Source organism: Microcaecilia unicolor, chromosome 3 (assembly GCF_901765095.1).
Source record: "Microcaecilia unicolor chromosome 3, aMicUni1.1, whole genome shotgun sequence".
NCBI classification, from domain to species: Eukaryota; Metazoa; Chordata; class Amphibia; order Gymnophiona; family Siphonopidae; genus Microcaecilia; species Microcaecilia unicolor.
The window spans coordinates 249,192,464-249,215,530 of record NC_044033.1 but is presented as its reverse complement, the minus strand read 5'-3'; the positions used below and the strand labels follow the sequence as shown (position 1 = coordinate 249,215,530).

At 43.7% G+C, this 23,067-nt stretch overlaps 1 protein-coding gene across 1 annotated transcript in view; it reads left to right on the top strand.

Annotated features, from left to right (window-relative positions):
* Positions 1-11,285: 11,285 nt before the first annotated feature.
* The window catches only part of LOC115466449 (zinc finger protein 777-like), a 34,632-nt gene continuing 22,850 nt past the window's right edge, over positions 11,286-23,067 (top strand). Inside the window, exons 1-4 of the mRNA XM_030197670.1 lie at positions 11,286-11,633; positions 16,289-16,418; positions 19,847-19,973; positions 21,066-21,185. Of these exons, the coding sequence (XP_030053530.1) occupies positions 16,395-16,418; positions 19,847-19,973; positions 21,066-21,185 (271 nt within the window). The 5' untranslated portion in view covers positions 11,286-11,633; positions 16,289-16,394. The remainder of the gene's footprint in view (positions 11,634-16,288; positions 16,419-19,846; positions 19,974-21,065; positions 21,186-23,067) is intronic.

Below are 23,067 nucleotides of genomic sequence, written 5' to 3'. Positions count from 1 at the left end.
GCACTATGCACCATAGTGTGTATCTCCTTGAGTCTGCGTGCTACCACTCCCTCCCGAACTGGCATTTGCAAGTCCTCAGCCCAATTCTTCTCTATGCCCTCATACATCTGATGTAGTGTAAATTGCCCAATGCTCTATGAATCCCAGAGACGGTAATCTGCCCTACCTCCGATGGTAGAAAAAAATTCCTCCACCATCTGATATACTCCCCTCGACAATTGCTCCCCATGGCCTGACGCATGAACACCTGGGTCCTGTCCATATGTGAACCAATCTACCTGTTTCTTTACCTACTAAGTCCTCTAAATTCTCTCTAGTTCTTATGTCCCCTGTGTCCATCAACATATCTGCAACATATACTATTCCATGTTTTGCCCAGTTCTTTAACTTTTCCCTGTATTAGTCCCAATCCAAATTCTGATTCCCTATTAAGGGCATCATATCTGTGTTCACTGGGTTGTTCCCTAGTTGCTTCATCAGAAGTGCCAAGCACATCTCATTGGGTGCAATAATTTATGATTTTTCCACTGCTTTGGTGTGTTCGTCTGTGTAAGGTGCATCAATAGTGTGGGTGCAGCGGGTGAAATAACTCCCTTTCCATGTCCCCAAGACGTATATTCCTCTGTACCTAGTATCCAATCTGCCAGATGTCTTAATAAACATGCCCAATTGTACCAACTCAGTGTTGGGTAATCCAAGTCCTTCCTCTTTCCCCCCTCCATAGAGCCGCTCTAGTTTTATCTTTGGCTTTTTACCTCCCCAGCAATACCTGGTCAGCAGTGATCGGAGCTTCCCCAAATCTTTCTGAGTGAGGCATATTGGTAATTGTCGCATCACATATAGCCACTTAGGGAATACTATCATGCTATACAAGCTATCCCGTCCACTCAAAGAGAGTGGTAGATTTTGCCATTGTCTAAGAATTTGTCCTGTGTCTTGTAATAGAGTTGTGACATTTTTATTATATAGACTTCTGACATCTGCCGTTAGCCATACCCCTAAATATAGAATTTCTTTATCCGCCCATTTTAAAGGGAAATCTCCTCTCCAATTGTCTCTTAGTCTTTTGTTGATTGCTAGGCCTTCCGATTTATGGGTATTTAATTTAAAGCCAGAGAATGAACCGTACTCATTAAAGCACTCCATTAATACTGGCAAAGATTGCATTGGATTAGACAGGGTATACTAGTAGGTCGTCAGCAAATGCTGACACCTTAAATTCCCTCGTCCCTAGCCTTATCCCCTCTATTTCGGGGTTCCTTAAAATCTCCCGTATCAATGGGTCTAGCGTTAATGCAAACAGCAGCGGGGACAGAGGGCATCCCTGACGGGTGCCCTGCGTATCGGAATTGATTGCGTGTAATTGTTATTAACCCAAATCCGTGCCTCAGGTCCATTATATAAGATGCGGATAGCCTGTTCAAAAAAATCCATCCATCCCATAGGCCTGTAATGTCTGGAATAAGAAGTCCCACTTCACCCTATCAAACGCTTTTTTCAGCGTCGAAGCTTATGAGTAGGGAGTCCTGCTGCGTTGTACTGCATGTATTTCCATCGAAGCCAAGATCTTCCTAATATTTTTAACCGGCTGTCTCCCTTGAATAAACCCCACCTGTGGGTTAGCTATTATCTCTGTTAACACCCCTGCTAGACAGTGGGCTAAGATACCCGCAAATATCTTTGCTTCATAATTTATTAGGGATATAGGATGATATGATTCAGGTTTATTCTGATCTTTATTTGGTTTTAAAAATACTGTTATATCTGCTACTTTCAGCGTTGCGGGAAGTTCCCCTTTTCCCACCGCTGCGTTACACAATTCTGTCAGTGGTTGTGCTATATCTGTTACTAACAGCTTATAAAACTCGGCCCTGTACCCATCAAGCAAATATTTTTTTAGGAAAATCAATTGGTAAAATTCCAATTGAGGCAGGAAACTTTAAGAACCGCAAATTTAATCGTCTATTGTAATTTTCTAGGTGTTCCAACTTTAAGGAAACTTTAATTTTGTCCTTTATCAGGGCGTCTGTTACCATTTTCAGAGAAGAGATTTCCGACTTCTGAGTAGACGAGTCAGTTTTTACATTTTCAAGAGCTAAAGTTAAAGAGTCTATTTTATTTACCAGTAAAGCCGTATCTTGCAAAGTTTTTGTAACCGCAGCAGTAAGTTGTTGAAGAGCCAACCAGATAGTTTGTAGAGTGACCGCTTGTGGAGCAACAAGCTCCTTGTTCGTACCATCTGCTTCCTGGAGTAGAGTACCACCGTCTGAGGGCCTCTGGTCACCGACTTCCGGTTCCATCGCGTTCTCCTCGCTTGTCCGAAGGATTGCAGGGCAAAGCGGCGGGTTAAAATCCGGTGGGGACAAAGATGTCTCAGCTCCTAAGGGAGATGTCGCTCCTTCGACAAATTCACACGCAGGACTCCTCTCACCGGCGTTTGCTGACCGGGGGTAGGTACTCAGGGCCGGTGGTAGTAGACCCTTTACCACCCCATTCCTCTTCGTATGCAGCATAATAGTAAGTAGAAAAGTTAAGCAGCAGAGTTTCAGCTCATGCAACCGCGGACTCTCGAGCATGGGCCGCCATCTTGACTCCTCCCCTCTGACCACAAAACATTTTATACTGCTTATCCCAGAAATAGTGGATTTTCCCCCAAGTCCATTTAATAACGGTCTATGGACTTTTCCTTTAGGAAGGCGTCCAAATCTTTTTAAAACTCCGCTAAGCTAACCACCTTTACCACATTCTCTGGCAACGAATTCCAGAGTTTAATTACACGTTGAGTGAAAAAACATTTTTTTTCCGATTCGTTTTAAATTTACTACATTGTAGCTTCATCGCATGCCCGCTAGTCCTAGTATTTTTGGAAAGCATAAACAGACGCTTCACATCTACCCGTTCAACTCCACTCATTATTTTATAGACCTCTATCATAGCTCCCCTCAACTGCCTTTTCTCCAAGCTGAAGAGCCCTAGCCGCTCTAGCCTTTCCTCAAAGGGAAGTCGTCCCAACCCCTTTATCAACTTCATCGCCCTTCTCTGCACCTTTTCTAATTCCACTATATCTTTTTTGAGATGCGGCGACCAGAATTGAACATAATATTTGAGGTGCGGTCGCACCATGGAGCAATACAAAGGCATTATAACATCCTCATTTTTGTTTTCCATTCCTTTCCTAATAATACCTAACATTCCTACGCGATGTGCGCGTTCTATCTGAATAGGCCCCATTGAGGGCTCAGCCAACAGCGAATCCGTGAACCATTTTTCTAACAACTGCTTGAGGTCCCTTTCTTTCACCGCCTCCGGCAGCCCCACCACTCTTATATTGTTGCGGCAGGACCTGTTTTCCAAATCATCCATTTTGTTAGTGCAGCCTGCCACTTCTTTCCTGAGTCTCGCAAGTTCTTCCAAGACTCCCTGAACACTGTCTTCCGTGGCGCTGATTCTGGATTCTAGCTCAGTCACTCTGGCATTGAAGTCCGCCACTGCTTGAGTTAGCCCCTGCACACTGGAGTGAATCCCATCTAGTCTTGTACCAAGTGCTGTTACCACCGCTGCTGAAAGTTTTTCAATAAGCGCGTCAGAAATCGCGGGGCCTTCCGCTTGCTCATCCGCCATCTTGCTTTCACTCGCTGACATAAAGCGCACCGTAGCGCCGTCCTTTTTAGCACTTTTAGAAGTCATTTCCATCCCAGATTTCAAAAGATATTTGTCCATAAGTATTGGGGCACTTCGTCCTTCACCAGAAAAGGAGAAAAAATTCCAAAGATCATAGAACAATGACACTTGAAATGAGAGGGGGTCGGGGAGCTCGAAGAGAACCCAGCCTCCTAGCTCAGCTGCATCACGTGACCCCCCCAGCTGTAGAATTTTATATATATGGATAAATATAGATATACACCTTGCATTTGCTTTTAAAAGCTTGGGGCTAGCTATAAATAAACTGCATCTTATCTGTTGAAACGTTTTGTGTGTATTTTCTCTTTCCTGGGTATTGCTCCAGGTCAAAACTCAAGTCAAGGTCCGTTACTGAGGCCAATGAAACAGGCGCTAGCAAGGCCCTTTCCTTTCCTTCTCATCCCCATCCCCTTTTTCGTGGACTTACCCTCTGTGCTTCAGGGTCGTGGGCTCCCCCCCCCGCAGTGCACGTAGAGAGGGCTGGCTGGCTCCCTCTGACCTCTGCACCTCTGCTACCCTCACTCCCTCCGTTGGTCGGGGCTGGCTGGCTCATTGGCTCCCTCGCTGCCTGGGTGCCTCACGTAGTGTTGCAGATTGGTGTGCCCCGCCCTCGCGTCAAACGTGATGTCAAGGGCGGAGCGATGCGATTGGTTAACTGTCATTGCTCCCCCCTCAACGTCATCACGCTTGTCGCGAGGGCGGGGCAAACAGACATAGGGAGAAATTCTGATCTCTGCCACCTCAGGGAACATTCCGATCTCTGCCACCCTAAAAACCAAGAGTTGCAGCGCTTCATTAGAACGCTGAGGTAGCTAATTATGTGTGGAAGGGGCGTGGCTGTGGGCGGGTCTCAGTGACAGTGAGTGTGCATGAGTGCAGTGAGTGCTGACAGCCTATGTGCAGGGCTTCAGTGTTTCCCTGCCACAGAGTGAGCTTTGAGGTGAGAATTATTTATATAGATGTTTGTTTAATTATTATGTGTGTAATTGATGTGAACTGCCTAGTACATGGGGTAGAGCAGTATATAACTGTGAAATAAATAAAGACTGTAACTAAGAGACACACAAAAGTAAAATAAAAAATGTTACATTAGCAATGGCAGAAAAAAATGACAACATGCAGAAGGGATGTTTCCCTGGTTCTTATTATTACTGGTCAGATCCCATTTCAAGCCTGGTGACAGGACACTGCAGATTTAGTGGTTTGACCTGCTGTATGCTGGTGTCAAACAATAAAAAAACAGGATATGTTGCTGATTTAAATCTTGGCTCACCCTGCTCTTGCTACCAGGTGGATCAGAGACAGGAGGGGACCAAAGGGACGTAAAAGAGAAAAATTAAAAGTACAGAGAAAAGGCACATGCAGAGGAGACAGATGCAGGGTACAATCAGGGGACAAGCCTGCAAAGCAACCAGAAAGGGAAATCAAGCAGAACATTAGGATATAAGAGCGTCAATGCAAAAGGTGATCAAAGAATGCAGAAAAAAGGTCACCCATCCTGGAATCTCTCCCAGTGGAGGAGTGGCCTAGTGGTTAGGGTGGTGGACTTTTGGTCCTGAGGAACTGAGTTCAATTCCCACTTCAGGCACAGGCAGCTCCTTGTGACTCTAAGCAATCCATTGCCCCATGTAAGCCGCATTGAGCCTGCCATGAGTGGGAAAGTGTGGGGTACAAATGTAATAAAAAATATTACTGATGTTGGGATGCCTTATTGTTCAGGTGGTATCAGAGTAGTGTTTGAAATTTTGTATAAACACTGATATAATTGAGATGTCAAATATTTTTTAAAGTAACTTCCCAAAAAAGTTACATTTTCCAAATAGTTGGCGATCTTAATATGTTGTTTATTTAGTTTTAGAGAAATAAAACTCCTCAACTGAAAATACTGATAAAAGGAGAGGGAAGTACGATAATTTTTTTCAATCTTCTTTTGGTTCAGTACAGTTTGATTGGAAAACAATGTGGAGAATAGAATTAGTTTCCCTGATCTAACAGTTTTAATATATGTGGTCCGTTTCTCTACTACTAGTACTATTACTTATCATTTCTGTGGTGCTACTAGATGTATGCAGCGCTGTACACTTGAACTTCAAACATTAAGCACTGTACCTGTTATCATGAAATGATTATGTCATAACCATATTCTGTAAACCACATTGAGCCTGCAAATAGGTGGGAAAATGTGGGATACAAATGCAATAAAATAAATAAATAAATAAACCTGCTCAACAGAGCTTACAAACTCTAACCAGGACAGACAGGACAAAAAAGGATAAGGGAATTACTAAGGTGGGAATGATAAAACATGGGTACGGAACAAGGTAAGGGTTAGGAGTTAAAAGCAGCATCAAAAAGGTGGGCTTTAGCCTAGTTTTGAAGACGCCAGAGATGGAGCTTGACGTACCGGCTCAGGACTATTCCAGGCATATGGTGAACAAGATAACAGTAATCGAGTCTGGAGTTAGCGGTGTGAGAATGGTGCAAATGGGATTTACCCAGTGAACGGAGTTCCCGGGGAGGAGTGTAGGGAGAGATAAGATGGAGAGGTTCTGAGGAGCTGCAGAGTGATGCACTTGTAAGTCATAAGAAGAGTTTTGAACTGTATGTGGAAACGGACAGGGAGCCAATGAGTGACTTGAGGCTAATATAATTTTCTGCCAATTGTTTAGCTGAGATGGGAGTGAATGAGATAGGGATCTTGAGATATGAGCTTTACCACAGATTTTAATCCATACATTAGTCCGAGGCCTGAGAAAAGAATGATCTGAACATTTAGTAAAACAGTGTGAAGATTAATATTCATTCCTTAGGTGCAAGAAGGGTAAAGATACAGCTTCTAATCTTAACCGGGAGTTTGTTCAGAATTAATTCCTATGCCACTCTTTGGCTTTGGAAAAGCACCTGTCTTATGTAGTCAAGCTTTTTAACTTTGCCAGATAAAAGTTGAAAAAAGTTCTTTTCATTCTTTAAAGAAGGATCTTGGCAGAGATAGGTAGATTTTAGTAAAACAGTGTGAATATTAAATATTCATTCCTTAGGTGCAAGAAAGGTAAAAACTACAGCTTCTAATCTTAACCAGTGAGTTTGTTTAGAATCCTAAACCACCTGGCTTTTTTTACTTTGCCAGATAAAAGTTGAAAAAGTTCTTTTCACTTCTTTAAAGAAGGATCTTGGCAGAGATAGGTAGATTGGCAAAGAGATCTTAGAATTTGGGAAAGATTGTCTAAACAACTTGACATTCCAACTTGTATAATTTCTTTAGACACTGAAAAGGCGTTTGATTATGTTGAACTGGCCATTAAGCCCGTAACAACGGGCTAGTTTTTTGTTTTTCCTATGGCCTCCGCCAGTCCACCAACCTGCTCTCTCCCCTGCCTCCCCCCAGTGTGTGTTTCCCTCAGTTCCGCCCCCTCCTTCCCCTCCCTGCTCCCTCCTCCTCCGATTTCCACGCCCATGTCCAAGCCCTCCTCCCTATTGGGCTGTACTGCTGGTGGAGGCGGGGCTTGGGCTTCTACACTCTCAGCGTTCTGACTCTACTGCGCATTTGCAGGTGAGTCGGCACTTGCCATTTATATGTTTGATGGCCATTTTTATTCCAAGTTTTGAATGGTGTTAACTTTGGTAACCATTTTATTGATATGGTATCATCTTTGTATTCATCACTGACTGCTAAACGTTTGATAAATTCTTCACTTTCAGACTCGTTTCCTCTCTATAGAGCCACTAGGCAAGGATGCCCTTTATCACCTTTACTATTCTTCCTGGCATTAGAACCTCTTCTTATAGCTATTAAAAGTCAGCCAGAAATCCAGGGTGTTCCTGTTGGGAATACTTCAATTAAACTTTCTGTGTATGCAGCTATCATCCTGTTGTATATCTCTAATCCAGAAACATCTCTTCCTTTTCTATTCAATTGTTGGAACACTTTGCTTCTCTTTCTGGATATAAGTTAATTTGGTCAAAAACTGAATTATGCCCTTGAATATACATTGTAATAAATCACAAGTAACAGCCTTCCCTATAAGATGGTGTCCAACTCAAATTAAATACCTAGGAGTCTTTTTTTGGGGTCTCTTGGGAAGACACAATCAAAATTAATATGGATTTACTTTTGAAAAATACTCGAGACACCTGTACTTTGTGGAGGGGCATAATCGAACAGCGCCGGCCAAATTGATGTCCGGCCATCTATTTGGCCGGCGCAGCAAAGAGCAGTCCTGAACCGTATTATCGTAAAAGATGGTCAGCCATCTTTCGTTTCGATAATACGGTTGGGGCCGGCCAAATGTCAGAGATGGCCGGGTTTGAGATAGCCGGCATCGGTTTTCGTCGATAATGTAAACAAATGCCGGCCATCTCAACCCAGCCAAATCCAAGGCATTTGGTCGTGGGAGGAGCCAGCATTTGTAGTGCACTGGTCCCGCCTGACATGCCAGGACACCAACCGGGCACCCTAGGGGGCACTGCAGTGGACTTCAAAAATTGCTCCCAGGTGCATAGCTCCCTTACCTTGGGTGCAGAGCCCCCCAAGTCCCCCCCAAAACCCACTCCCCACAACTCTACACCACTACCATAGCCCTTAGGGATAAGGGGGGCACCTACATGTAGGTACAGTGGGTTTTGGAGGGCTTAACATTTACACCACAAGTGTAAAGGTAGGGGGGTGGGCCTGGGTCCACCTGCCTAAAGTGCACTGCATCCACTAAATACTGCTCCAGGGACCTGCACACTGCTGTCAGGGAGCTGGGTATGACATTTCAGGCTGGCAAAAAAATATATTATTTTTTTTTTGGGTGGGAGGGGGTTGGTGACCACTGGGGGGAGTAAGGGGAGGTCATTCCTGATTCCCTCCGGTCGTCATTTGGTCAGTTGGGGCACCTTTTTAAAGCTTGGTCCTGAAAAAAAGGGACAAGTGAAGCCGGTGAAATGCTCATCAGGGCCGGCTTTTTTTCTATTATCAGGCGAAGCCGGCCATCTTGTGAGCACACCCCCGTCCCGCCTTCGCTACCCTACCAACATGTCCCCTTGAAGTTTGGCTGGCTTCGTGACGGAAAGCAGTTGGCGCCGGCCAAAATCGGCTTTCGATTATACTGATTTGGCCGGGTTCAGGAGATCGCCAGCCATCTTCCGATTTGTGTGGGAAGATGGCCGGCGATCTCCTTCGAAAATAAGCTGGATGGTCTCCCTTGCATCTTAGTTGGTGGGGGAGAATTGAGACTATAAAAATGGTCATTGCTCCACATATTCTGTATATAATGAGTTTGCTTCCGTTCCAATTTCTTAAGTCCTTTTTTAAAGTTTTAAGTACACACGCATCGCCATGCAAGGACAGACCAAGGGTCCATCGAGCCCAGCACCCTGTCACCGACAGTGGCCAAAAGAACAAGCAATTTGTCCCGCCCATCCTAGATATAGTGTATTATTCCCTCGTCCATTCAGTAACATTTTATGGCTTTTTAGATAATATTATTTCTTTTCTATGGAAAAATAAGCCTGCTAGAATTCCATTATCTAAATTACGTATGCCACGCCATTTAGGTTTGAAATTGCCAGACTTCTTTTTATATCAACAGGCATTTTTACTAACAGGAGTAGTAGCATGGCTTAATTGTTCTAGTGTGCCTGCTCCTGCATGGCTTCTTTTGGAACAAGAGATGGATCATCCTCTTTCATTAGACTTTCTACCTTTATTGTCATCTTCCGCAATAGTTTCCTCATGGTCCATTATTTATGACACTCTTTAGGCTCTTATTTTTTTAGATTCTACTTGTGAAATATCCTTGTCCTCTTCTCAGATGGCATCACTTTGGAGCCATGCTCACATAAAAATAGGTTCTTCTTCTTTTATTTGGAAGGAGTGGATTTCCTGGGGAATATATTGTATAATTGATCTGTGTTCTGACAATAATAATATCTCTTTTAAAGAGCTAATGCAAAAATTTACAATTGAAGTCTGCACTTGCCAAATGGCTAAGAAAGTATTATAATGCAGAATTAAACCCTGGCATTTTTCATATATTTGACTCTATAACTAAAACAAAGGGAATAGCCTCACATTTATTCTGTACTCCTACTATCTAGTCACTCAAAAATTGTGGCTCTTCAAGATATATGGCCAACGGACATTAATCATGTCATGTCTGATAAGTTATGGAAATGGTTTTGGATTAAATCTATATTGCTTCTGCCCCTATATTGCAATCTCTTTTCTTATTTTCACATAAAGCATTACGGACCCCAGTTAAACAACATAAGGTGGATTCTACATCTTCAAATTTATGCTGGTCTTGTAATGGAGATATAGGTACATTACAGCATATGTGTTTTTCTTGCCCGGATCTTCAGGATTTCTGGTTATCAGTTTGGGACAGAATTTGTGCTATAATTCATTTGAATCTCCCTCTTTCATTCCATGTTATAGTTTTTCACTCTGCAGGGTTGAAACAAGCAGGAGATAAGTGTAACTATAAATTATTTGATGCACTATTAGCGGCAGCAATCTCTACTATTATAAAAAATTGGAAAAATCATAAACTGATTTCTTTTTGCTTTTGGTGGGCTACTGTATGTATGACTTTTAAATATGAAAAAATACTAGCTGAATGTACCAATTCTTTACCGGTATTTCATAAAACGTGGGAACAAGTAGCCAAATTTTGTCAAACTTCAACTGTGAATTAACTCGATAATAAACCTGTTTAGTTCTTCTTTAATCATCTGTAATGGCATTTTATATTTAAGGTTATTGAATGTATAGAATTTTTTATGACATCCTAGGACTGTTTCTTTTATTTGTATATTTTTTGAAAACTTAATAAATACATTTGAACTAAAAAAAAAAGAATTTGGTAGATTATCATTTTCAAAGGGTTTAGTCTTCTTGGCCATGATACAGCGGTATCTGGCCACTTGAGTTAGTAATTTATCATAACTAAAGGAGGGAGGGGGGAAGGTAACATGGATAGATTACAGGAGATTGTAACTCCAAGATATCTGAAAGACATTAGTTTGGATTATGGTGCTTTTCAGGGTCTCTCTGGAATAAACACAAGCAAGGCTACAAAGCATTATCACAGATTTTGTAGAATTTGCTGTATAACCAGACATTTGGCTGTAGTCCTTTAATAATATTAATGGGAAGGTTAAGGATTTAAATTTTGCAAGAAGAAAGGTGCATCACATGCTTATAAGGCGAAAGAATGTTTTTCACCTCGATCTGAATTTCTAACGGTTGTTTTTAGAGGTTCTATGGCAATTGGCAAATAAGGGAGAAAGTGGACCCCCTTGGCCTGTGCGTAAATTGAAAAGAGAGGAAAGAATTGAAAAGATGTAAAGTAATAATAAGCAAAGGCCAAAGAAAACAAGCGAACGTTGGGGTGGGGTATTTATAGGTTCTAAAGCAGCCAATCAGAAAGCTCGCTGCCGAAACTCTTCCCCAGCCCCCTCTCTTTTTCTAGTTCTTCTGCTCCAACGTGACGTAAACCAAGTCCGGCCAATCAAAAGCCCAAATCCCTAGAATTCCCCTAAGGAGAGAGGCGGGACGCGCGTGAAGGACGAAATCAGTCACGGGGAGAGAGCGTCAGATATCACGCCGCCCGCCACCACCACTCGTCTGTTTCCCACAATGCAAAGCGCGCCAGCGGCCCTGCCAAGAAGGAAACCTCCTTGGGCCCTGCCTCTGTTCGTAATACCGCTTTGCGCGTGCGGCATGAGGAAACCCCGCCCTCTCTTCCTCCAGTCTCCCAGAATGCACAGCGCTCCTCTCCGTGTTTTCATCCCCGCTGCGTGACGTCACGAATTCCCTTCTTAAAGAGGCAGCAAAGAGAGGAGGGGGCGGGGAGAAGGGGGTAATTTTGTTTTTGTGGGGGTTGGGTGAGTGAGAGGGAAGTCCAAGCTCCTCCCCCTCGGGGAAAGTCTCCGATTTCGGGAGTTCTGGGCGTGGTTTCCAGGTGGTAAGTACTTACCTTAATGTTTCGTTCTCCTGTGGGCTTGACTCGCCTTTTTTCCCTTTTATTTCTGGATTTAATGAACTGGAGGGAGGGGGCAGCTCTTTGTTAGATAAAAATGTATTATTCTAGCTGGGTCCGGGGTTCGCAGGACAAGGTTGATCCAGTCCAGGTTATACCCCAATGCATGCAGGGATGGGTAGTTCTGATTTCCCCATTGCCTTGCCTAAGAAAAGCAAGAGCTCAAATCCCTACATGTAATGGGGTAAAGCCTGGTGCAAACTTTGGGGTCCCTTTACTGAGGTGCGCTGAAAACTGCCTGCACTGGTGTAGACACGTGTAATGGATGTGTGCAGGCCCATTTTTCAGCGCACCTGCAAAAAAGCCCTTTTTTTTGGCTGAAAATAGACATGCGGCAAATTAGAAATGGGCGTGCGTCCATTTTGGGCCTGAGACCTTACCGCCACCCATTGACTTAGCGGTAAGGTCTCACGCGTTAACCGGGTGGTAATGGTCTAGGCGCATACAAAGCCGATTTCTGCTTGTGTGCCGGAAAATAAAAAATATTTTCTGGTGCATGTAGTGGATGCACGTAAAAAATGAAATTACCGCCCAGGCCACGCAATAGCTGGGCAGTAACTCAAAATTGATGCTCGGAGCATGTAGGCACCTACACAGCTTAGTAAAAGGGCCCCTGGGTCTTAAACAGATTATAACTGTGTCAAGCCGGGGCTCTTAGACATTTGGATAGTGGGTTCCCAAATATATTGCACTTTAAACTGATTTCCAGTCTAGAAAAAGATTGTAATTTGGCCATTATACTCGGTCATACTACCTCATTCTTTTATAAGAAAATTAGAAATAATTGTTTCCTCTTAGTTCATCTTTAAAAACAAAATGGGAAGCAGATTCCAGTTCGATTGGTACTGACATGGAATGCAAAATTATTTTTGCTGTGTTACCAGCGTCACTCAAACACTGTAGTTTGTAACCCGTAGAGCACCTGGGACCTCACGTAAAATGTTCAAGGCTAGTCTTTCACAAGATGGCAGATGTTGGCATTGCACCTCATCACGAGGGGATCTACATCATATGATTTATTATTGCCCCTTGATTTTGTCTTTCTGGACATCTGTATGTGTGGAAATTAAAAGCTTGCTCCCTATAAATCGTACCGGACACTTTATAACCTTCCCTATCTTCAACCCTAATTGTACCTGAAACATATCTACCTTAATGACCACAACATCACCTTGTATTTGTTCCTCTACCGGACTTGGCGAACACCTTCATGGTACTATATAAGCTACATTGAGCCTGCAAATAGGTGGGAAAATGTGAGATACAAATGTAACAAATTAATAAATGAAGATTTGACTTTCTGTATAACTTTATTTAGCTCTCTCCAAACCATTAGATAAATGGCAATCTCGATTACTAGATATTGTCTTACCTATTACAATGCAGATTAATACTACCTTTTGGTGGCATTAATTCATGGATATGAATCAACTGAAAAAATCTGGTCACCAGTTGCCTCTTTTCAATGTGTAGTTCGACACTCCATGGGCACATCTATTTGGGTATTTCATTTTCAGTTTTATTTTCATTTTACAATTTTCATTTCTACTGAAGTACACTATCCTATATAATAAAAAGCACCTCCAACATTCTGAAGCTGACTCCGTGGCACTGTGGCAGTGTAGGGTTCGTAAGTCTGTAGTTCAGCGTTTCATTGGCTCTCACTGTCAACGAAGAACCAATTAGACAGAACGGAACTTGGAGGAGGGAAGTGGAGTGGATTGAATCTCTAACAAACAATCATATACAGGGAAGTACGAACATCAGTGGAGGCAAGTGCACAGAACGGAAGAGAAGACAAACATTTAATCACTTTGTCGCTCACACACATCACACACACACACACTCAATCACTCTGTGTATCTCTCTCTCTTACACTGTCTGTAAAACACACTGTCACTCTCAGTCTCTCACATGGGCAACTGTATGTTGCATTCTCAAGAGTAAGGAGCTCTTCTGATGTGATTGTTAAACTGATTGAAGGGCCTAAACAAGGAAAACTTTTACCACATTGTAACACAGTTTACACAAACAATATTGTATATAAAGTAATCTTACACATGTAAACAACAATTATATTCAGAATACAACCGTGGAAACATTAATGGCAGGAACTCATTACATTGCTAGCGCCCGTTTCATTGCGTTAAGAAACGGGCCTTTTTTACTAGTGTATTCATAAAAACATTCTTGTTTGTTTTTGATTCTGTATATTGATTTGTACACTAGCAATACTTGCATGACATTTCCCATCATCTCATTGTAATGGTTATTGTTTATATTGTTTAATGATAGTTCTTGTTTTATACTGTTAAATATTATTTCTATTGTATTTTTTTTTATCAAAAATAACAAAATTATGGGAACAAAAAAAAAAAAAAAAGATTTAGGAACTGAGTTTACCCCTTTGCATCCAGGGACTTGTAATCTTGCTTTTCCTAGGAAATGCAATTTTAATCAGAATTACAAGTCCGTGGAGACAATAAGGTAAATTGAGGACTGGTTTAATCCTGTCAGGCAAATCTGTAACACTTTGCAGAGGGTTTGGTTTTCAGGAATTTCTTGGTTATATCACTAAAGATTTTTGGTCCACGAATCTGGTTGATTTACGTAACTCAGTTTACCTGAAAGCCAGCCCTGATCATAATGCCTGATGACTCGGGGTTTTGTAGTGGAGGAACTGGGTTCAAGATGCAGTTGTGAGGGATGTAGACTTCCCTCTGTTTTTCATAGAACATAACATAAGCGTTGCTATACTGGGACAGACCGAAGGTCCATGAAGCCCAGTATCCTGTTTCCAACAGAGACCAATCTATGTTACAAGTACCTGGCAAGATCCCAAAACAGTACAGTACATGTTATGCTGCTTATCCTTGAAATAAGCAGTGGATTTTCCCCAGGTCCATCTTAATAATGGCTTATGGACTTTTCTTTGAGAAACTTGTCCAAGCCTTTTTTAAACCCTGCTAAGCTAACTGCTTTTACCACATTTTTTTGGCAGTGAATTCCAGAGTTTAATTACATGTATCATGAAGAAATATTTTCTCCAGTTGTTTTACATTTACTACTTTGTAGCTTCATTATGTGCCCCCTCGCCCTAATATTTTTGGAAAGAGTAAACAAGCGATTCACGCCTACCCATTCCACTCCACTCAGTATTTTATAGACCTCTACTGTATCTCCCCTCCACCGTCTGTTCTCCAAGATGAAGAGCCCTTAGCCTTTCCTTTTAGGCAGTGGCTTTCCTAGGGGGGCTGACACCCGAGGTGGATCACGGATGCGCCCCGCCCCCTGGGTGCAGCGACACCCCTCCCCCCCCCGGTGAAAGGACACCCCCCTCTGGGTGCACGCCGCTGGGGTGGGGGTGCCACGCGCGCGTCCTTTGTTCGTTCCATGCTCCCTCTGCCCCGGAACAGGAAGTAACCTGTTCCAGGGCAGAGGGAGCATGGAACGAACGAAGGACAGGCGCGCGCGGCACCCCCCCAGCGACGTGCACCGGGGGCGGACCACACCCCCCCCCCCCTAGGAACACCACTGCTTTTAGGGAAGTCGTTCCATCCCTTTTATCATTTTCGTTGCCCTTCTCTGTACTTTTTCTAATTCTGCTATACCTTTTATTTTATTTATTTAACACATTTATACCCCACATTTTACCACTAGTAGTAGGCTCAATGTGGCTTACAGAAGATCATGGGAAAACTACAGTTCATTATAATACAATTAAACAATGTAATAGTAAAATAGTAAACGATTACGTATCGTAAAGAAGAACACAGATATTAACAGTGAATAAAAAATGATAAGGTCTATGGATTTTGCTGTAACAGTAGAAAAGGTAAATTAGGTTGAGTTAGGAAAGTAAGCCTTCTTGAACAAGGTGGTTTTCAGTGATTTCCTGAAATGTAGATAGTTCTGAGTTAATTTTAAGAATTTAGGTAGTGCATTCCAGAGCTGTGTTCCTATGAAGGAGAAGCCAGATGCGTAGGTAGACTTGTATTTAAGACCATTGCAGTCTGGATAATGTAAATTTAAATAAGAATGGGAAAGACTGGAACGTTTTCTGGGTGGTAGGTCAATTAGATTTAGCATGTAGCCAGGAACTTCACCATAAATAATCCTGTGAATCAAGGTGCAAACCTTGAAGGCAATATGTTCCTTAATGGGGAGCCAGTGTAGTTTTTCACGAAGGGGTTTGGCAGATTCGAATTTAGGTTTTCCAAAAATCAGTCTCGCTGCTGTGTTTTGGGCGGTCTGAAGTTTCTTTTTTGAGATACGGTGACCAGAAACTGTACCGACGTTCATGGACACATCGGTGCTTAACTGGCGCTCAAGGGGAGAATTGGTGGAAGTGAGGAAACAGATCAGTAAATAAATGGTAGTCCTGACTGAATGAAAGGGGTCGTGATTATTGAGCCTGTACAGATTTTGGAACCTCTGTCCCAGTTGTCTCTTACGCATGTGTGAATGCCATGTGCAGAACTCATGGAACCAAATAGTCATTGGTGAATAGTAACTTGCGTTCGCCTTCTGCCAGTTTCAGAGAGCAGAGAAAGAAGTGACTCCTTCTCTTTTCTATTCAGGCACTCACAGAGCCGGGAGGTTCACAACTCTCCACAGCCACTTCCATCCCCAGGCGCCGCCTTCTGAGGTAACGCAGAGCTGGAGGCCAGGATCCCTGCCAGAAAGATGGCTACTCGTATTTCTTATCAGGTAAGATGTGTATTGGTGACCTTCCAATTCCATGGATAATTGCTGTTGTCTGTGAAATGATAGAGACTCGCTCTGCATCATCTTTCTGTGGAGTGGAGGAGTAGTGTAGGGGTTAGAGCAACAGGCTGAGAACAGAAGAGTCTCTTTGATTTTACAAATGATCTGCACTAATTGTTTTTCCTAATCCTAAGGCCACCCAGCTTGAATTTACTCATCACTGTGCCTTCTCATAAGTACATAAATATTGCCATACTGGGACAGACCAAAGGTCCATCAAGCCCAGCATCCTGTTTCCAACAGTGGCCAATCCAGGTCACAAGTACTTGGCAGGATCCCAAAAAAGTACAAAACATTTTATGGTGCTTATCTCAGAAATAAGCAGTGGATTTTCCCAAGTCCATTTTTATAATAGTCTATGGATTTTTCCTTTAGGAAGCCGCCCAAACCTTTTTTAAACCCCGCTAAGCTAACCACCGTTACCACAGCCACCTTTACCACATTCTCTGGCAATGAATTCCAGAGTTTAATTACACGTTGAGTGAAGAAAAAGTTTCTCCGCTTCATTTAAAATTTGCTACTTTGTAGCTTCATCGCGTGGCCCCTAGTCCTGGTATTTTTGGAAAGAGTAAACGACGCTTCACGTCTACCTGTTCCACTCCATTCATTATTCTGTTCCCCTCTCCATTTGTGGAGAACTCTCTCTGAAGACCTTCAAATCAGTGATTAAAATCTAATCTAATCAGATTCTTCTATACATATTCCCACAAGGGTCCAAAGCGATTTGCAATAAGATATATTTCCAATACAGACCTTAAGGCAGTCTAGTATCAAGTATTTGATCACTCAGTTTTGCAGATACATAGTTGGCAAATAAAAAAGTCTTAAAGACTCCTCCAGAAGGGATATATAAGAATGATCTAATCTTAGCTCAATATAGGGTTCTCTAATGATTAGCTGCCTGATAAGGGTAAGATCTTTCCTGATTTTTCTTAGAAACAAGACGACGAACTGGAGGGAATAGAAGCGTATCGCTGTTTTTTTTTAAATTTCAAACTTAAGTGAGTGGAAGAGCGATAGAGGTCATTTAGATGTCAAACCATGTAACGACTTAAAAACAAGACGGGATACTTTCAGAATAATCCTGGCATTTACCGGCAGCAGTGTAGATCTGATGACAACAGGGTAACCCTATCGAACTTACTATGGCAATAGATCGTCTTGGCAGCTGTGTTCTGTAAAAGCTGCAGTCTGTAAGGAAGGCCAACACGCAATGAGTTAACAATAGTCTAACTGTGCTAAAATGTAAGATTGAACCACTAGAGGAAAATGTTTAGTATCGTAGAAGGCTCAATTAAGTTGTATTTTTGTCAAATTGCTTATTTGAGGTTCAGATGAGAGAGTCAAGTCAAATTACATCCCCAAAACCCAAGATACCTTCTCCACTGGTAACACCTGGGTTTTCAAGCAGGCCTTTAATATTACATAAGTTTTTTTTTTTTTTTTTTTGTTACATTTGTACCCCGTGCTTTCCTACTCATGGCAGGCTCAATGCGGCTTACATGGGGCAATGGAGGGTTAAGTGACTTGCCCAGAGTCACATGGAGCTGCCTGTGCCTGAAGTGGGAATTGAACTCAGTTCCTCAGGACCAAAGTCCACCACCCTAACCACTAGGCCACTCCTCCACTTGTCTGCACTGTTTCTTTTTCCCTCCCTCTCTCCCCGATCTTATCCCTCCTCCCCTGGCTCTGTGTCTTCTCTCCTGCTTTTGAGGTGACTTTGACTGTGCTGTTATGATTGTTATAAATTCTTTCCTGTCTGACACTGTAGTTCTTTTCTTACTTACAAGCAAAAACGCCTGTTTCGGAACAAATGAAATGGGCCCAGGGAAATGGGACTTGATATTCCGCCTTTCTGAGGTTTTTGCAACTACATTCAAAGGGGTTTACATATATTCAGGTACTTATTTTGTACCAGGGGCAATGGAGAGTTAAGTGACTTGCCCAGAGTCACAAGGAGCTGCAGTGGGAATCAAACTCAGTTCCCCAGGATCAAAGTCCACTGCACTAACCACTAGGCTACTCCTCTATCATCTAAGCGTTTTCTCGTCTGTCTCCCCTCCCCTCCATGTCCAGCGATTCTCCCCTGCCCTCCCCTCCATGTCCAGCAATTCTCCCCTCCCCTCCTCTGCTCTCTGATACCATGTCATCCATGTCCATCGATTCTCCCCTCCCATCCATACCTCAGGTCGCAGCAGCGGCAGGCTCGGCTCGCGTCACCTCCAGCCTTGCCTCTCAGTGTCCTGGCCTCCTCTGACGTCATTTCGTCTTTACACGAGTGCGGGACACTGAGAGGGAAGGGAACGCTGGAGGCGAGCTGACGTAAGCTCACTAGCATACGGTTACGAACCCAGCCAGCCAGCCATCCAGGGAGGCAGATTAACCAATTATTATATAGAGAGATATTTTGGTCTGTAAACTTCTCAGATCCGCAAGTTAGTATGGACAGTATAGTAAGTTTTACTAAAAACAGCTTCTTTAATATCCAGTCAGTTTCACAAACAGATGGATGTCTTAAAATGCCTAAAAACACGTCCATTTTTTTCGGCGCTCAAATTAGGACGCCATTTACCGAATCTAGGGGTCCTTTTACAAAGGTGCGCTGAAAAATGGACTGCGGTAGTGTAGGCACAGGTTTTGGGCACGCGCAGAATCATTTTTCAGCACGCCTGTGAACAAGGCCTCTCTTTTTTTTGTTTTTCCCCGAAAACAGATGTGCGGCAAAAATCAAAATTGCCGCATGTTCATTTTGGGTTTCAGACCTTACTGCCAGCTGTAGACCTAGCGGTAAGGACCTATGTGCGTCAGACACTACTTGGCACGCACCAGAAAATAAAAAAATTTTCGGACGCGCGCCAAAAAATGAAATTACCACAAGAGCCACGCGGTAGTCGGGCGGTAAGTCCATTTTGGGGGTGCATTGGCACCTACGCTGCTTAATAAAAGGGGTCCCTGGTGCAGTTGTTCCCTAACCTGTCCTGCGGGACCGCGCAGCCAGTTGGGTTTTCAGGATATCCACAATGAATATTCATGAGAGAGGTTTGCATTCGCTGCCTCCACTGCATGCAGATTTCTGTCTTGCATATTCATTGTGGATGTCCTGAAAACCTGACTGGTCGGGTTTGGGAGCCACTGATCTATACTGTCAGTTACACCCACTTACTTTTGGTGCTCAGCGTGGCTTTACGCTACTATTGTGTAACAGAACCGGGGGTGTCTAGATACTCCCCGGAAACACACCGTTATTGAATTGTCTCCCATAGATTGTAAGGCCTCCGGCGACAGTACCCGAGGGTAACTCGCCCTGAGCTACAGCTGGGATGGTGTGATCTAAATCAAAAAATGCCTTCCCGTTCCCTGTTTCATTTCAGGCCTCGGTGACCTTCAACGATGTTGCGGTTTATTTCTCCCAGGAGGAGTGGCACCTTCTGGACGAGTGGCAGAAGAGACTGTACAAGGATGTCATGAAGGAGATTCATAGCGTCCTAATTTCATTGGGTAAAGAATCTAATCTGTCGCACTTTTTGCTCTGGAACTTTGCATTGATTTCGACCTCCCTTTTTTTTTTTTTTAAACAAGATGTTCCACCTTCCTCGTGTTCATTTAGGGGTCAATATTCAAAGTGGTTAAGTCGCCTGTTCTGGGCTATCCGGAGATATTCAGCGGCATTTAATCAGATAATGTTGCCGAATAACCCCTCTGTCTAAACCAGGGGTTCTCAACGTGGTGCCAGGTTTTCAGGATATCCACAATGAATATGCATGAGAGAAATTTGCATACACTGCCTCCATTGTATGCAGATCTATTTCATTGTGGGTGTCCTGAAAACCCAACTGGCTAGGTGTGTTTCGAGGACTGGGTTGAGAACCCCTGGCCTAAACTAAAACCAGCTATGCTATGGGCAGTCCAGGGGCAGAACTGATGCTTATGTGGTTAAATGCTGACATTCAGCACTGCATAAAGTAACTGTACCTCCTGTCTTTGTCTGGTTTCACTGATCCGGTTAAGGGCTGAGTATTGGCTTTATCCATATAACTGCCATCCAAATGACTCTTTACCCCCTTAAATTTTTTTTCTTCCTTCCCCGCTTCTTTCAGCATTTCCTATCATAGTAACATAGTAGATGACGGCAGATAAAAACCTGTACGGTCCATCCAGTCTGCCCAACAAGATAAACTCATAGCAATAAGGTTTGATGCGATACTACATATGTATACTTGATCTTGAATTGTCCTTGCCATTTTCAGGGCGCAGACCATAGAAGTCTGCCAGACCCTGGCCCTGTTCTCCAACTACTGAAGCTGTTATTGAAATCCCACCCAGCCCATGTTTCAAACCACAATCAGGGCACAGACCGTAGAAGTCTGCCCAGCACAGGCTTCGCTTCCCTATTACTGGTGTCACTATCTTAATCATCACTGAGCTTATTTGGTTCCAACCCTTCGATACATGATTTCTTTCTGTTTATCGCATGCATTTTTGAATTCCGTTACCGTTTTCATCTCCACCGCCTCCCGCGGGAGGGCATTCCAGGTATCTACCACCCTTTCGGTGAAAAAGTACATCCATAAATTTTTTTTCCCCTACCAGGGTACACCATCATCAACCCAGGCATTTTTTTTCGGATTAAAGACGGTGACCGACCTTCCAAGGAAGGACGACGAGAGAGAGTCCATCGAGGAAGAGAGAAACTGAATGGGGCGGCTGGAGGTAAGCGCGGACGGAAGTCACAGACGCTACAAAATTTTGGTTGTGTGCTTCCCTGTTGCACATGCAGACGTTGAGGGGTAGAAGGGTGGGGAGGATGATAAGGTGGGGATATGGAACAGCTTCGATCGGGGCATGGCATTGATCCTTTCCTTACTATGGGACAGTGCTTTGTGAGCCGCAGACTGGTCTTCAGGTCCGCAGGTATCTAGTTCACACCGCTCTCTCATCCGTCTCTGACTTATGATGAATATTCCTTTCTTCCAAAAGTTATAAAGTTCAAGGAACACTTCCAAAAGTTATAAAGTTCAAGGAACTAGCTGGCCACAGTTGTTCCACCGAACTCTGTCCTTAAGACAATTCTTTCACAGTTCTGCAGACTTATTCCCCTGCATTCACAGTGCTGCAAACTTATTTCCCTTTCTGCCAGTCAGCATTCACTGCACTGTTTTACAGTCACAGTCTCATCCCTCACTTTCCCTCCCCTTTAACTGGTACCGGAGAAGAAAGGACCCGCCTCCCTCACTTGCCAGATAACAAACTCCTGACAACCACCCAATAGGTCTGGATTGGACTGCCTCCTTTCTTCCTGCAGAGCGGGTAAAAGGAAAATAGAAACTCAGCAATCACTAAAACAGCAACCCCAAGAGTCCTTACCCTCTTGGTAACTGCTCACAGTGCTTATACGCCTCACTGTCTTTGAGCCAGTGCAGAGACTTCCATTCCCTCTGCCTCCTCCTCCTGCATTGTGTCTCCTTTATCCCAGTCCATTAACTATAACTCTCCTGCAGTGGTGTAGCCACAGGTGGGCCTGGGTCCACCCACTTAGGGCTCAGGCCCACCCAACAGTAGCACACATTTAAAGGTACCTGGTGGGGATCCCAAACTCTGTCAGCATCCCCCCAACGGTAATGAAAACGCTGCTGTCTACGATACCAGCACCTGCGCATGCTCAGTTTTCAGCGCATGCCTGCTGCAGACTGCTACTCCTCTCAGTGCGCTCGCTGCTCCAGTCCAGTCTCCAGCATGAAGTGATGAGTTATCATCATCAGCTGATGACCTCATCACCCACCTCACCTTCCATTGGTCAAATTTGGAGCTGGAATGAGGCCTCGGAGATAAACCGAGCCTCATTCCGGCTCCAAATTTGACCAATAGGGTGGGCACTGAGCACTAGAGACAGAGCCAACCAGCGTGGGCCATGCGGCCGCTGGACCATCTCAAAACCGCAACCCACAACTTGGGAAAAGTGCCCGCGGCTAACTAGAAAAGCCCAACCACTTCTTGCCTAGGGCCACCCAAAATCTGGCTATGCCCCTGCTCTCCTGGACGTCCCACCTGATCCTCATTCTCCTGATTAGACTCCATCACCCAATCTACCCCTCCCCCGTCCTGCTGCTGGGAGTTGTAGTTTTCCCCTTTCTGTTCTCTCCCTTGTTGCAAAGGCTTCTGGGTGTTATATTTCTCCCTCCTTCCCTGGTTGCTCACTCGATCCCTCACCCCTAGGGGGTGGAGCCTACTACTATTACTACTACTATTTAGCATTTCTATAGCGCTACAAGGCGTACGCAGCACTGCACAAACATAGAAGAAAGACAGTCCCTGCTCAAAGAGCTTACAATCTAATAGACAAAAAATAAATAAAGTAAGCAAATCAAATCAATTAATGTGAACGGGAAGGAAGAGAGGAGGGTAGGTGGAGGCGAGTGGTTACGAGTCAAAAGCAATGTTAAAGAGGTGGGCTTTCAGTCTAGATTTAAAGGTGGCCAAGGATGGGGCAAGACGTAGGGGCTCAGGAAGTTTATTCCAGGCATAGGGTGCAGCGAGACAGAAGGCGCGAAGTCTGGAGTTGGCAGTAGTGGAGAAGGGAACAGATAAGAAGGAT